Here is a 17,071-nt window from a genome sequence, read left to right as displayed (position 1 = left end):
AAACAGCTGATTGGTGCTGTTTTCAGCGGCTCTACAAAGCCGCGGAGCGGACAGCCCGAAAATGGCTATCTTCGGCGGCGCCTTGCCACCCGGAAGTCAAAAATCTCCTTGCTGTTGATTAGGAGCGTATAGTCCAACCAAAAGCGTTTTCTTGCCTTCTATTAATAATTCAATTATAACATATCTTCCTTGTTTGTCTGCTTCAATTAAACTCGCTGTTAAAGTATTCTTAACATAAATAACAACTCCATTTTTCTTATCAGACGCAGAAGCAATAAACTGTGTGCCCAACCTAAAGTTTACCAAGTACTTTTGATCAGCCACTTGAATATGTGTTTCCTGTAAGCAAATAATATCGTTTTTAAATTGCTTTAGATATTGAAATACTTTCTTTCTCTTATGTGGTGAATTTAGACCATTAACATTCCAGGTTAGAAGCTTTGTCGCCATCTTTTGCGACCTGAAGCTTTTGGAACGCCTCTTCCAAAATCACCTGCACTCTCTTTGGCCTCGCTCCTCCCACTGCTTCACTGTAAATAGGTTTTTGAGATGCCATCATAACTCTCTGCTGTTCTTGTCTCATTCGTCTAGCATCAGCACGTGTCATTCTTTGGTCTCTGACCTCCTCCGTTGATACTGAAATCTGATCCACTCCTGTAACTTTCTGGAATTCTCCATCTTTCAGCTGCGTGACTCCTTCAGCACCTTGTGTACTCTCACTTTGTGATTGACGCTCCCGTTCACCATTCTTCCTTTTGGATTCCAGAAGTGGTATGGGGACTGCCTTCAGAATGTTGGCATAAAAATCACGTGCCTGTAACACTGTGAGAAGACGATATCTCGTGCCTGCATACATCACCACCATACCTACTGGGATCTCCCATCTGAACTGGATATCCCGTCTTCTTAATTCTTCTGCCAAAAAAGCAAACTCTTTCCTTCTCCTTAAAATTCTTGGAGGGATCTCTTTTAAAATTAAAACTTCTTGCTCTGCAACTGCAAATTTGCTATTATAAAAGGCTTGAATAACCTCATTTCTAATTGCTCTTTTTGTAAAATAAACCACCACATCTCTAGGTAGTTTCCTTTGTCTTGCAATCCAGGAATTGACACGAAATATTTTATCTATATCCACCATAATATCTTCTGCTGAGCGCCCCAAAACCTCTTCAAGGGCTTCTGAAACTACTTTTTTTCAAATTTTCCTTAGGATCTTCCTTCATCCCTCTAATTCTCACAGCAAATTACATCTCTCTATGCTGAACCAATAATAAATCGTCGTCAATCTTTTCCATCACCGTTTCAGCATCCGTCATTTTAGCATCTAATCTCACACTATTTTGGCTAAGTTCTTCCACTCCCTCATCCAAACGTTCAATACAAACAGCCATGCCTTGAAGTGCAAGTAAGATGTCTGCCCTTATTTCTGTGTTCTTCTCAATAAGTTCAGCTAATTGTTGAGATTGCTTTTTCAAAGCCTCTTGCAAAACATCCTGCAGATCTTTTATTGTCAAGGCTGGTGCGGGTGCAAGTGCCGGGGGGGGGGGGCTTTAAAGCCTGTAATGAAGATTGCTGAACTGGCGAAGCCCCCGCGCTTCTAGGAACTTTAGATGATTTGGCAGCCATTTTCACCCACTTAATTCTGTTGCGCACTTTCATTTTTAAAAGTCTCCACAAAATCTACTGAGTTAAAGTTCATATACTTGCTCTGACAACATTCTCCTGTACAGCTCTGCCTGCATCCAAGTAATCCAAAGTTCTCTCTTGCTGGCAGGGATGGTTGCTGCGTCCTGCTCTGCTCCAAAGCCCTGGAGCAGAGGCCTCTCGAAGTCCAGAGCAAACTCAGGCTTCGGGGGGGCTCAATCCTTCAACCACCAGAGTTTCAACTCTGGCAGTCTGGGAGAGCTCTACCCCTGCCTGGGCGCTCACCCCCTCCTCTTCTCCGAGGAGCGGGCTTCCGAGCCACCAAACAGCTGATCGTCGCTGTTTTTGGCGGCTCTACGGAAACAATGGGGCTGACAGCCGAAATGGTTGCCGGCAACGGAGCCTTGCCACCCGGAAGTCGATTTAGAGGAAATGTTAAATGGGTTGTAGTGCAGCATGTAGATTTGTCCTACAGAAAAGAGCACATGTTAAAAGATTGTATGGGATGAGGTTTGAATGTGAATGAATTGTTCTTCAAAAGGGGCCAGTTGAATCAAGTTTTATTTTCAAACCTCTGAAAATTACAATATTTCCTTCTGAACATTATTAAGGTAAAGGTAAAGGTTCCCCCGCACATGCGTGCTAGTCGTTTCTGACTCTAGGGGCCGGTGCTCATCTCTATTTCAAAGCCGAAGAGCCAGCGCTTGTCCGAGGACGTCTCCGTGGTCATGTGGCCGGCATGACTAGCACGGAACGCTGTTACCTTCCCACCGTAGTGGTCCCTATTTGTCTACTTGCATTTTTACGTCCTTTCGAACTGCTAGGTTGGCAGAAGCTGGGACGAGTAACAGGCGCTCACTCTGCTACGCGGCACTCGGGATTCGACCCGCCAAACTGCCGACCTTCCGATCGACAAGTTCAGTGTCCTAACCCACTGAGCCACCGCGTCCCTTCTTGAACATTATTATATGTACTTAAATAAAAATCATGAACAGTGATATATGCTGTGCCCTTGATTTTAAGTACATTTGGAGAGATTTGGAACCTAGTTTAGGATTGTTAGCTTAATACTTATACTTTCTTAATAGTGAAATCTGTACCTGCATATATCTTAATTGCGAAAGATCAGAAGACTTGCATTATTCAGAAATCAGCACATTTCATATAAAGTTTAAAAAAACTGTGTTTAATAAGAAAAAGCTTTGGAAACTGTCAGAAAAATGGAAATTCAATTAAGTTAGTTGTCTGTTACCTTTTTTAGTAGATACTTTTAGGTACTTCATTTTTTTGTCACTGCTTTAAAAAAAGTAAACACTTTTTGAAAAATGAAAGTGCAAAGTATTATACATGTTTCAGAATAAGGAATGATTGCAAGGAAATGTGGGAAATATGAATTCAGGTTCTATATATTTATCATTATCAATAGTTCATATTTGGCCAGAAAATTTAATTATGACTTTGAGCACTATTTTAATAAATGAACATTATGATTTTACATTAAAAATGTCATCTTGCTGATTCTGCTGTGTTTAGAGTATAACATATTATCATAATATTGTCAGGACCCACCCCAATCCACATCTTAGGAAAGAAGAACTCTTGGAGACAGGATTGTCCAAACAGGAACTTTTACTAAAACATGATTGACAGTAGATAATCTAGACAGGATCTGGAAACTGTGTCGCAGATTGATACTTTTAAATTGTACCCGAGTAAAAACCCCTCCCCTCAGTCCATCTGGTCAGTCTCGGATCAGTTAAGTTTCATGTGTCAAAACCCTTCGTGGGAAAATAGATCTTCCATGCATTTACAACATCGTTACTTCTTCCCCTTCAAATTCCAATTGGAGATACAAACCAGAATCTCCCCCCTCTTTCTTTGTTCTTCTCAGTTCAAAGGTTCTTTCCCTGGTCTTTGATGATGGTCCCCAGACAGGCTGAATAAACAACCTTGCATCTAATGGATAGGAATGGCCAATTAACATCTTCTCTTCCCCTCCTTGGGAATGGCAGAATCCAGTAAGGGGGTGAGATTTAGGTTTGCACAGATAGGGTGTTAGGGATGGAATATAAATGTATTCTGACAAATATACATTATTTTTTCAATGTGACCCTGTCTTGCCAGATTTGAATAATTAAGCATTAGGATAGAAAACCTCTTATATTCTGTTTGTTCCTTGATGACTTAATTGCAGAATTTGGAAACAGGAGAAATGGAAAGAAGCTTCAAAAGATCTGCTTGGCTAAACTACAGTTGATCTGGCAGACACAGAAACATAACTAGGTTTTTCATATCCCTTATTATGGTGTTGAGATTATCATTTTTTTAATTTCATTTTGGTGGGTTTATTTGTAAGGGGGAATTTTATATGATATTTGTAATAGTTAGCTACTGAAAGCCTTCAGGAATAAACAGCATAAATAAATAAACAAAAGTGAAAAAAAGCAGCAATCTGTAATACTGACCAGTGATTGTAAGTGCTTCCATGTGTGTTCTTGGCAAATCAACAGATATGTAGGCATGGCTTTATAGAGGCTTATGTTTAGTGCCACATATAAAATACTATGTTGTAAAGGCTACTTGGAATTGTGTTGAGGAATGGCTTCAGTAGCATATGAAGCTTTAGTGACGGAAAATAAGCAGGATGGATATATTAATGCACATACATATAAGATCTTCCATGTTTATTTACTCTGGCTATTATCAAACAAGATATTTTTTTTATTGAAAAGTTTTAACATACAATTTTTCTTTAAAAATCCCCCCTCCCCCTCCCTTCTCCCTTCCCCTTACCTCTCCCCCCTCCCCCCCCCGACTTCCCAGAGCTAAATACAAGCTAAATACAAGGTATAAAAAAACAATCATAAACAACCATATACTAACAACTATAAACTCTAAAATCCATCACTCTCTAGCTTATATAGGATAAAACAAGCCTTAGTAATATTAAATATATATAAAGAAACTAAAATAGAAAAAGAAAAAAAAGAAAGAAGACTTATTCAAATGCTACATGAAACTTCTTAACCCTATACTTGTTCTGGATAAACTCAATCCATTTTCTCCATTCCATAATAACAAGATATTTTTAGTAGTTCATAAACGTTAGCAGTGGGGGAAATCTCATTAAAATAAAGCTGCTCTGGTGTCATATCTAATATTTAACAAGAAGGAAATTGTGAGCATCCTAGACCAAACATTCTGTTCAAAAACAGAGAATTCCTGGAAACCTAGCATTCAGACATATTGGCCATCAACAGGCACATAGAAATAAACAATATCTACACATCATTTAAAAGTTTCAATTAAATAGCCAAAAAGGAAACAAAAAGACCAAAATTCCTCCTCACCAGCAATCAACACGAGCAAAGATTAATACCAAGATCAACATTAGACCAATAATCTAGAAGCAAACAATACCCCAATCGAACTAACTGTAAACAGCCTAATGAAGGAACCACCAAGACCACTCCCACCAACACTGAATAGTATATAAAATGAGAACAAACTCCACTGCCTACTACTAGCATTGATGGTGTTACCTAGTTTTGTAATGAAACATTGCAAAAAAACACAACCAAGCTCAGAGAGCACCAAGGATCCCTGCTCAGTTCAACCCTGAGCTACAAATATTCTCTTCTATCAGGGTTACAATTCCCACAGTCTTTGGCTATGCTGGCTGTGAATTTGCAAATGATCCTATAAAAGGAAGTAGGTTGTGGAAAGTTGCCCACTGGATAACTATATGGACAAGCCATTCTAGAATCTCTCCAGTACTGGATTCATCTAAGAGCAATTTTTCAAGGGTTTTATGAATATAATTGAATTAATACATGTGAGACACTTCAGATCCCCCAAAGATAGTATGAATATCTTTGGAAAAAATAACATATTTCTGTGATCTGAGGATACTACAAACACAAAGACTGAAGACTGATACCTGCTCACCCATAAAAAGATTGAGGCTTCATGCATATGAATCCCAGCATCACATAATATTTTCTTCACCAATAGCACTTAAATTTATATACTGCGATTTACAGCACTCTCTGGGCAGTTTACAAGGCCAGCATATTGCCCCCAACAACCTGGGTCCTCATTTTACCGATATCGGAAGGATGGAAGGCTGAGTCAACCTTGAGCCCCTTCAGGATCACCCTTGAGCTCTGCATTCTAACCACTGCACCACCAGGGTTCCTCTTTAGCAATGTGCAGTGAGAGCAAATGATCCATAGTTTGTAAAATTATATTAACATCCAATTAGCTTTATTGTGCTTTCATGTTTCTACATTAGAAATTTTTTGCCTAAGAGATGGAAGTTGAAAAATTGGCAGAGTAATAGCAATTAATTGGGTCACCAGAATAAGATAAAAACATGCATGAAAGGCTCAATCCCTAGTGATAGACATCAATCTTCCTGTCTGATTAATATGATGATTCCTCACGAGCATTTCAGATCAAATGCATTTCCATGTTTATAAAACCATTAAAAGCAACTATTAAATTGTAAAACAGGGAAGGAATCTGGTTTGTTTCTCCGGATGGAATGTGAGGGGGTGGAAATGATCCTGAAACAAACGGACTTTGTCTCTCCTTTCCCACGAGGGGCTTATCACCTGGAGCTTGGCTGATCCGGAACAGACCAAATGAACTGTGGGGTGGGGTTTGCTTGGGGACACTTTAAAACATATTCATCTGTGAGGGGATTCCTCAGATCTTGTCTATTATGCCTGCTATCTCCTATTTCTTAGTAAAAGTTCCTACTTGGAAAACCTTGTCTCCAAGAGTCCTTTCTTAAGATGTGGGCTGAAGTGGGTTCTGACATTAGACAGGATCTGCATTAAGAGTCAACCTGGAAGGAAGAACCTTACCGGAGGACTTTGCAAAAAACACAATATCTAGCGACGAGGCAGGGAAGGACGGAAGCCCCATGGAAAGGGAGCTTTCCTCCCGACTGAAACCCCATCAACTATAGGAAGCTGAAGTGTCATATTCCTCCGGGAAGAGGTGGTGGAGACACGCGACCACAAACCGCGGTGTTCAATGGGCGTTGGAAGGAAAAGCGAGTGGGAAAAGGCATCGAGGAAAGTGACCATGAGATGGGGCAGCCACCAATCCTAATGGAAGCAAGAGATGGAAAACTCCCTGCATGTCAGCGGAGAGGATGGGAGTTATGCACCACACGCAGACTGGATCCTAGAGAAAGCTATTGACCTGATGAAAAAAACCCTTGGCTCTCTAAGGGAAGAGAAACCTGAGTCCCGCAGCCACACCAGCACCTGGAGCTGCAGATGGAGAGACAAGGGGGGGATCCGGAACCCGTAACATCGGCGTCCGCTGAACTTGGAACTACCACTTTAGCAGCACCCACCCCCGCCCAACTGCAGATGGGGATCAGGATGGGGGGCAATACCGCCAGTGGAAAAGGCACCGATCCATTCAAAGACTCCTGAGTCTGGAAGTGAAATTCAGGGGGGAGCTGCCAGGCTTGGGTTTTTTCCTAACTCAAGTCCTCAGTTATATGGAAGAATACATCCCCAGCGACAAAGTCCGCATCCACATCGTACAATCTGCCCTGAATGGACTGGCTGCAGACTGGGTGATGAATCTGCATGACTCCGATGCCCCAGAACTCAATGACTTCAACTGGTTCATGTCATCCTTGAGAAGGCAATTTGAGAACCCCTTGGCTGATCGTAAGGCCCTGGAAAGAATCAAAACAGTGAGGCAGGGCAGATGGCCAGTGGCTGAATATACACAAGAATTCCAGGCCATTGCCAACAAGCTGAACTGGCCAGAAGACATCTTCCTTAGACATTTTAAAGCAGTAAAAATAGATAACATAATTGTCAAGGTATAAATCACCTTAGTAGAGGGCGAAGGACCGTGCTTCAGAGAATGCATGATGTGCATGAAGGAAGGTAATAAAAAACGACGCATAATCCTACTAAATACCTTTTAATTTCAAAAATATAAAAACAAAATATATATTATAAAAAGAGCTAGCTGACTACATCCTAACGGAACAGACAGTAACAGCAAAGTGAAAGACAATAAAGAAATAACTGTGAGAACTTTTTCTAGACATGCGCACTAAACAGACTGAAACCATAACATAACTAGTCATATGGGATTCACTATGGTTACCAGATAAGTTATCACAACAGGTGCAGAGAGCAGGGGAAATGTACAGTTAGAAATGAACTTTTCTGACGAACAAAAAAAAACGTGCAGTGACAATAATTTCTATATCCAAATCAATACTCATCCAGATATATTATGAACAATGATTTTAATATGCTTTAAATATTATTTCCATTTCTGTAAAACTTGGACTTTCTGCCAGATTTGTATGGTTTGAAAAGAACTACAAGAGTGAATTTTAAAGGTGGCCTAAGCTATGACCTGTATGATGCTTCCCTGCCTCAAGGGAACCCACAGCACCTCAATCACTGGTATGTTCTGGCAGAGGTGGCAGAGATAGACCTACTGAAGAGGCACCGCCAAGGAAAACCATGGGGCCGCCCACTCCCCGAGCAGACGCACGAGCCAGCGAAGCCACTGGCTATGGCTAAAAAGTCAACAGCTGTTTCAAATGCAGGAGAGAGGGCCACTGTGCCGCAAAATGCCGCTCAAAAGCCCCTCAGAGCAAATCAGACCCATCACTGGCCAGGAAATCAGGGAAGTCCCCAGCCAAACCAAAAGAACCCGTCATGAGGGGGATAGAGGTTGTACAGTCCCCAACCCCTGCCAAAGAATGGGAGGGATCTCTGGCCTACACTGCAGAGGCATGGGACAGCTTGGAGGGCAAAATCCTGGTAAGTGGATCCATTCCACCCGTCCTGAAGACAGTGACTATATTATCTTCCTCCATGCCCGAAGCCGTCAAAGTAAAAGCCTTAATAGACTGACTGCACCCGTTGCCTCATTTAGCCTGACACTAGTGGGGAATTTGGGCATTCCGGTGAAGAGACTAAAGCAACCAATCACTTTTGGCCAGTTAGATGGGTCCATAGCAGGGTGGGTACCAGCTACCCTAGCCACCTTACCAGTTCACCTGTCCGTGGGGACCCATGAGGAAGACATAACATTTGTAGTGATCCCAGGCATGGAATTCCCAATATTTTAGGGCAGGAATGGTTAAAGAAATGAAACCCCTGGGTAAATTGGAGGACAGCAGAACTCAACTTCCCGGAGGGGGAGTGTGCAAACTTAAAACCCCAAAGGAGTTGGGGAGACAGCATCAGTGGGGAAAGAGAAGGGGCTATCAGAAATACTGGAAGAATACTGGGACCTTGCTGAAGTTTTCAGTGAGGAACGGGTGGATGAGCTGTCCTCTCACCAACCCACAGACTGTGCTATAGAAATCAAACCCAGGGCAAAACTCCTTAAGACAAGGCGGTACTCCATGAGCCCTAAAGAGATGGAGGAGATGGAAAGATTCATAAATAAAAACTTAGAAAGGGGATTTATGCCAAACCCAAAGTGGGCTCTCTAGTCCTGTTCAGGGAGAAGGACGGCACTATGCGTTTAAGCATGGATTAGTGGGCCCTTAATGCAATTAGTAAAAGCAACCTGTACCCCCTACCCCTAATGAAGGGCATGCTATTGCACCTATTAAAAGGAAGGATTTTTTACCAAACTAGACCTAAGAGAAGCATACTACTGCATTAGGATCAAGGAAGGGGACGAATGGAAGACCGCATTCAATTGTCCAATGGGTTGCTATCAGTTCAAAGTTCTGCCATTTGGACTACAAGGGCCCCCCGCAGTTTTTATGCAATTAATTAATGAAGTGCTAACAGAGCAATTATTTAAGGGAGTCCTGGTTTACTTAGATGACATCTTTATCTTCACTGAGACCAAAGAGGAGCATATTAATCTAGTCAGAACATTTCTAAAAAAATTCCGGCCACCCACCTATATGCAGAATTATCAAAAGGTGAATTCCACCAGGAAAGAATAGATTACCTGGGGCATCGCATATCCCCGTAGGGCATCAAAATGGACCCTCAGAAAGTAAGGGCAGTATTAGAATGGGCACCACCCCGCACAAGAAAGCAATTGCAAAGTTTCCTGGGTTTTGCAAACGTCTACTGCCAATTCATCCCTTCCTTCACCCAAATAGCCCTTCACCTCACAACTTGTTGAAAATGAGAGGGGGTTTGTTCCCAAATGAAACCCAGCCAGCTCATGAAGTGGACAATGGAATGTCAAGCGGCATTTGAGAGGCTAAAGAAACTTTTTTCTGCTGAACCTGTACTGAGACACCCAGATCCTGATAAACCTTTCATAATACAGGCAGACGCAAGCGATGTGGTGGTGGGAGCTGTATTATTACAGGAAAATGATGAGGGGGCATTGCAGCCATGTGCATATACATCCAAGAAACTCAGACAGACAGAACAACATTGGGCTGTGTGGGAAAAGGAGGTGTATGCTGTGAGGTGGTCATTACGTGGTGACATACCCAGCTTTTTATTTCGACCCCGAACCACCCCAGTGATGCCCTTGACATGATGTCCCGTTGCCTGCAGGCGGTTCGGGTCTGGATGGGGAGGAACAGGCTTCGACTCAACCCTGACAAGACTGAGTGGCTGTACGTGTCGGAATCTCAGGATATTCAGTATATTCCATCTCTTTCTATGGGGGATGAGCTATTACCCCCCGTAGATAGGGCTCGCAACTTGGGGGTCCTTCTAGATTCACAGCTCTCCTTAGAAGATCATATAGGAGCTGTGACTGGGGGGGCCTTCTCCCAGGTTCGCCTGGTGCGCCAGTTGCGGCCCTATCTAGACCGGGATGCCTTGCGTACGGTCACTCATGCGCTCGTGACCTCTCGTTTGGACTACTGCAATGCTCTCTACATGGGGCTGCACTTGAGGACCACCTGGAGGCTTCAACTGGTGCAGAATGCAGCCGCGCGAGTTGTGTTGGGGGTCTCCCGATACTCCCATTTTACACCTCTGCTCCGCGAGCTGCATTGGCTACCGGTTGCCCTCCGTGTGAGATTCAAGGTGATGGTTATGACCTACAAAGCCCTACATGGCATGGGTCCGGATTACCTACAGCAGCACGTGCTGCCAGCATCAACTTCCCTCCGTCCAGTGCCCTCCCACAGAGAGGGCCTCCTCAGGGTGCCTCCGTCAGAGAATGTCGATTGGTGGCCCCCAGGGGGAGGGCGTTGTCTGTGGGCGCGCCAGACCTGTGGAACCGCCTTCCGGTTGAGCTCCGGATGGCCCCCGACCTGCGCTCCTTCCGGCGTGATTTAAAAACCTATCTATTTGAACAATCTGGCCTGGTCTGATGGGTTTGGGGTTGGATTTAAATAAGTTTTAACACATTTTTAGTATTGTATTCTTGGGCATAATTATTTAATTCTTTTTAATCTCTTTTTTAACTTTTGTATTTACATTTTGATATTTATTGCCCTGTACACCGCCCTGAGTCCTTCGGGAGAAGGGCGGTATAAAAATTTAATAAATAAATAAATAAATAAATTTCATTAAAGGAAATAAAATCCCCTTCCAGGTCTGGACAGACCACAAAAATTTGGAAGCGTTAAAAACACCAAGGTAACTCACTCCTAGGCAAGCCCAATTCCGTTTCACACTTAAACACTTACCAGGGGGAAATAATTCTTGGCGGATGCATTATCTCGCATGCCCCAATATAACAGCACACGAGTCACTGACTCTAAACCACTTATGCCGAAACAACAACTGGCAGTACCAGTAACCACCAGATAGCGAAAGTGGAATCAAATTCTGAAAGTCTTTGGAAACAGATGAATGGTTCCAGAAAAATAGACCTGTGTGCACAATCAAAGACAGACTATCCTGGGTGGGGTAGAGGTTATACATACCTGCCACCCAGAGGATCAATTTCATGCAGTTGTGCCATGATACAAAATCAGTAGAACATTTTGGGTTTGTAAAAACTTTACTAAAAGGCAATTTTGGTGGCCATCCATGGAAAAGGACACAGAAAGCTATGTGGCCAGCTGCCAAACATGCACAATGGCTAAGAGGCTGCAAGGGAAGTCACCCGGACTGTTACAACCAGTGGCGAAACCCTCAGCCCCCTGGAAAGAAAGACTCATGGGTTTGATAGTGGAATTACCAGAAAGCAATGGGAACACTGTCATCTGGGAGGGTTACAGATTTGTTTTCCAAAAAGTGCACTTTATGCCTTGCCAAAACATTCCCACTGCAAAAACCTTAGCAAAACTATTCGTGCAGCACATTTACATACTACATGGAGCACCCCAATGCATCTTATGTGATAGGGGAGTGCAATTTACGTAAAAGTTTTGGAAGCAATTTTTATCCCTCTTAGAACTACTCAGGGACTGACATCTAGTCATCATCCTCAGGGGAACAGTCATTCGGAACACGGGAACTCAGTACTTGAGCAATACTTAAGATGCTTTATTAATTTCCAACAAACAAATTGGACGGACCTACTCCCCTTTGCAGAAGTTGCTTACAATAATGCAGTCCAATGCAGCACAGGCTACACTCCTTTTCAAATAGCCACCAGTCAGAGTTTCAACCCTATGCCAGAACTAATCCCAAACGAACCAGAAATGCCATTGCTGAAAGAATGGATTGCACAATTGAAAAAAAAACTGGCCAATCGTTAGGAAAGTTTTAGACAAAGCTAGGCAAGCATACAAAATACAGACAGACAAAAAGAGAGTCGATCCCACACCATTCAGGGTAGGAGAGATTGTATATTTAGCTACAAAATACCTAAAATCCCTACAGCCATGTAAAAAACTCAGACCAAAATATATTGGACCTTTTCCAATTAAAAGAATCATAAACCCGGTAATAGTAGAATTAGAATTACACAATAATCTTAGGCAAATACTCCCAATCTTTAACTGCAGTTTGCTAAAAAGGGAACAACAGTCACCCTTACTGCCAAACCGTAAGGTAAAAGAAATCCTAGATTCTAGAAAGTACCACGGAGAAATTAAATACCTAGTAGCTTGGAAACACCTTCCCTCCTCAGAAAACGAGTGGGTCGAAAAATGACACATTAGAGCACCTAAGTTGCTAAAGAGGTTTCATACAGAATATCCCAGGAAACCAGGTTAACATCTATATTTTTGTTCCCTCTATAGGTGGATCTCTCCTATTTTTAAAGGGGGGCAGGATGTCAGAATCCATTTATATTTCATTTCTAACTATCTCTTCTGTGCAAAACCCAAATCTCACCCTTGATCTGAAGTGGGTTCTGACACCGTTCTTTTCAGTACAGGTAGTCCTCGACTTACGATAACTGGCCCCATAATTTCTGTTGTTAAGTGAGACATTTAAGTGAGTTTTGCCCCATTTTATGATCTTCCTTGCCAAAGTTGTTAAGTTAATCACTGCAGTTGATAAGTTAGTAACACAGTTGTTAAGTGAATCCAACTTTCCCATTGATTTTGCTTGTCAAAAGATTGCAAAAGGGGATCATAGGACCTTGGGAAACAGCAACGGTCATAAGTATGAACCAGTTGCCAAGCATCTGAATTTTGATCACATTATGGGGATGCTAAAAAGGTTGCAAGTGTGAAAGTGTGAAAAACAGTCATAAGTCCCTTTTTTCAGTGCTGTTGTAACTTGGAACGGTCACTAAATGGACTATTGTAAGTCAAGAACTACCTGTATGCACTTTAAGGAAATTAGAGGGCATCCCAGTTTAGATAGCAACAATATCATATTGAAAGTTGAGAGCCAGTTTGGTCTAGTGGTCAAGGCACCAGTCTAGAAAGGGGGAAACTGTGAGTTCTAGTTCTGCCTTAGCATGAAAGCCAGCTGGGTGATCTTGGGCCAGTCTCTCTCACACATGTGTGTGTGTGTGTGTGTGTGTGTGTGTGTGTGTGTGTGTGTGTGTATAGCTCCTGTTACTCGTCCCAGCTTCTGCCAACCTAGCAGTTCGAAAGCACGTAAAAATGCAAGTAGAAAAATAGGGACCACTATGGTGGGAAGGTAAAAGCATTCCTTGCGCCTTTGGCGTCTAGTCATCCCGGCCACATGACCATGGAGACGTCCTCGGACAAGCGCTGGCTCTTCGGCTTTCAAACGGAGATGAGCACCGGCCCCTAGAGTTGCAAACGACTAGCACACGTGTGGGGGAACCTTTACTATATATATATATATATATATATATATATATATATGTATGTATGTATGTATGTATGTATGTATGTATGTGTGTGTATGTGTGTGTGTATGTGTATATGTATATATATATATATATATATATATATATATATATATATACATATATATATATATATACATATATATATATATATATATATATATATATATATATATATATATATATATATATATATATATATATATATATATATATATATGTTTGTATGTATGTATGTATGTATGTATATGTATATCCCCTTCATGGATTACTGCCTTGTCGTGGCGAAGGGGCTTGCGTAATTCAATATGAAGCTATGAGCTATGCCGTGCAGGGCCACCCAAGACGGAAAGGTCATAGCAGAGAGTTCTGACGAAACGTGATTCACTGGAGAAGGAAATGGCAAACCACTCCAGTATCTTTGCCATGAAAACCCTATGGACAGTACCAAAAGGCAAAACGATATGACGCTGGAAGATTAGCCCCTCAGGTCAGAAGGCGTCCAATATGCTACTGGGGAAGAGCAGAGGGCTAGTACTAGTAGCGCCAGAAAGAATGAAGCGACTGGGCCAAGGCCAAAAGGACACTCAGCTGTGGATATGTCTGGTGGTGAAAGGAAAGTCCGATGCTGTAAAGATTTTTTTCTCCATAGGAACCTGCAATGTAAGATCCATGAATCAAGAAAAGCTGGACATGGTCAAACAAGAGATGACAAGACTAAACATCGACATCTTAGGTATGAGCGAACTAAAATGGACAGGAATGGGTGAATTTAATTCAGATGACCATCAGGTATACTACTGCGGGCAAGAATCCCTCAGAAGAAATGGAGTAGCCTTCATAGTCAATAAAAGAGTAGGAAAAGCAATACTGGGATACAATCCTCAAAATGACAGAATGATCTCAGTTCGAATCCAAGGCAAACCATTCAATATCACAGTAGTCCAAGTCTATGCCCCAACCATCGGTGCTGAAGAGGATGAAATTGATCGGTTCTATGAAGCCCTACAGGTAGTCCTCGACTTACGATAACTGGCCCCATAATTTCTGTTGTTAAGTGAGACATTTAAGTGAGTTTTGCCCCATTTTATGATCTTCCTTGCCAAAGTTGTTAAGTTAATCACTGCAGTTGATAAGTTAGTAACACAGTTGTTAAGTGAATCCAACTTTCCCATTGATTTTGCTTGTCAAAAGATTGCAAAAGGGGATCATAGGACCTTGGGAAACAGCAACGGTCATAAGTATGAACCAGTTGCCAAGCATCTGAATTTTGATCACATTATGGGGATGCTAAAAAGGTTGCAAGTGTGAAAGTGTGAAAAACAGTCATAAGTCCCTTTTTTCAGTGCTGTTGTAACTTGGAACGGTCACTAAATGGACTATTGTAAGTCAAGAACTACCTGTATGCACTTTAAGGAAATTAGAGGGCATCCCAGTTTAGATAGCAACAATATCATATTGAAAGTTGAGAGCCAGTTTGGTCTAGTGGTCAAGGCACCAGTCTAGAAAGGGGGAAACTGTGAGTTCTAGTTCTGCCTTAGCATGAAAGCCAGCTGGGTGATCTTGGGCCAGTCTCTCTCACACACATATGTGTGTGTGTGTGTGTGTGTGTGTGTGTAGCTCCTGTTACTCGTCCCAGCTTCTACCAACCTAGCAGTTCGAAAGCACGTAAAAATGCAAGTAGAAAAATAGGGACCACTACGGTGGGAAGGTAAAAGCATTCCTTGCGCCTTTGGCGTCTAGTCATCCCGGCCACATGACCATGGAGACGTCCTCGGACAAGCGCTGGCTCTTCGGCTTTCAAACGGAGATGAGCACCGGCCCCTAGAGTTGCAAACGACTAGCACACGTGTGGGGGAACCTTTACCATATATATATATATATATATATATATATATATGTGTGTGTGTGTGTGTGTGTGTGTGTGTGTGTGTGTATGTGTATATGTATATATATATATATATATATATATATATATATATATATATATATATATATATATATATATATATGTTTCAAATGTTAACTATTTAGATTACCTTGCTAGGCCCCAAACATGGGGCAAATCTTTATTTCCTGTTTTCAGCCTATCTTGAAGGCTATCGAACAGGCAGTAGTCACACCGGACAATTCATATATATATATGTTTGTATGTATGTATGTATGTATGTATGTATGTATGTATATGTATATCCCCTTCATGGATTACTGCCTTGTCGTGGCGAAGGGGCTTGCGTAATTCAATATGAAGCTATGAGCTATGCCGTGCAGGGCCACCCAAGACGGAAAGGTCATAGCAGAGAGTTCTGACGAAACGTGATTCACTGGAGAAGGAAATGGCAAACCACTCCAGTATCTTTGCCATGAAAACCCTATGGACAGTACCAAAAGGCAAAACGATATGACGCTGGAAGATTAGCCCCTCAGGTCAGAAGGCGTCCAATATGCTACTGGGGAAGAGCAGAGGGCTAGTACTAGTAGCGCCAGAAAGAATGAAGCGACTGGGCCAAGGCCAAAAGGACACTCAGCTGTGGATATGTCTGGTGGTGAAAGGAAAGTCCGATGCTGTAAAGATTTTTTTCTCCATAGGAACCTGGAATGTAAGATCCATGAATCAAGGCAAGCTGGACGTGGTCAAACAAGAGATGACAAGACTAAACATCGACATCTTAGGTATCAGCGAACTAAAATGGACAGGAATGGGTGAATTTAATTCAGATGACCATCAGGTATACTACTGCGGGCAAGAATCCCTCAGAAGAAATGGAGTAGCCTTCATAGTCAATAAAAGAGTAGGAAAAGCAATACTGGGATACAATCCTCAAAATGACAGAATGATCTCAGTTCGAATCCAAGGCAAACCATTCAATATCACAGTAGTCCAAGTCTATGCCCCAACCATCGGTGCTGAAGGGGATGAAATTGATCGGTTCTATGAAGCCCTACAGCACCTTATAGAACTAACACCCAAAAATGATGTCCTTATCATCATGGGGGATTGGAATGCTAAAGTAGGAAGCCAAAAGATAACCGGAATAACAGGCAAGTTTGGCCTTGGAGTACAAAATGAAGCAGGGCACAGGCTGATAGAATTTTGTCAAGAGAATACGATGGTCATAGCAAACACTCTTTTCCAACAACCCAAGAGACGGCATTACACATGGACATCACCAGACGGTCAACACAGAAATCAGATTGACTATATGCTCTGCAGCCAAAGATGGAGAAGCTCTATACAGTCAGTAAAAACAAGACCAGGAGCTGACTG

General features: G+C 42.2%; 1 protein-coding gene across 1 annotated transcript in view; it reads left to right on the top strand.

Annotated features, from left to right (window-relative positions):
- ZCRB1 (zinc finger CCHC-type and RNA binding motif containing 1) overlaps window positions 1-14,485 on the top strand; it is a 46,647-nt gene extending 32,162 nt beyond the window's left edge. The window contains exon 8 of the mRNA XM_083365229.1: window positions 14,456-14,485. Within this exon, the coding sequence (XP_083221355.1) occupies window positions 14,456-14,470 (15 nt within the window). The 3' untranslated portion in view covers window positions 14,471-14,485. The remainder of the gene's footprint in view (window positions 1-14,455) is intronic.
- The last annotated feature ends 2,586 nt before the right edge of the window (window positions 14,486-17,071 follow it).

The sequence above is a fragment of the Vipera ursinii genome, assembly GCF_947247035.1.
Source record: "Vipera ursinii genome assembly, chromosome: 6".
Lineage (NCBI taxonomy): Eukaryota > Metazoa > Chordata > Lepidosauria > Squamata > Viperidae > Vipera > Vipera ursinii.
Note: the sequence above shows the minus strand (reverse complement) of the source record. Positions and strands in the feature narration are given on the sequence as shown.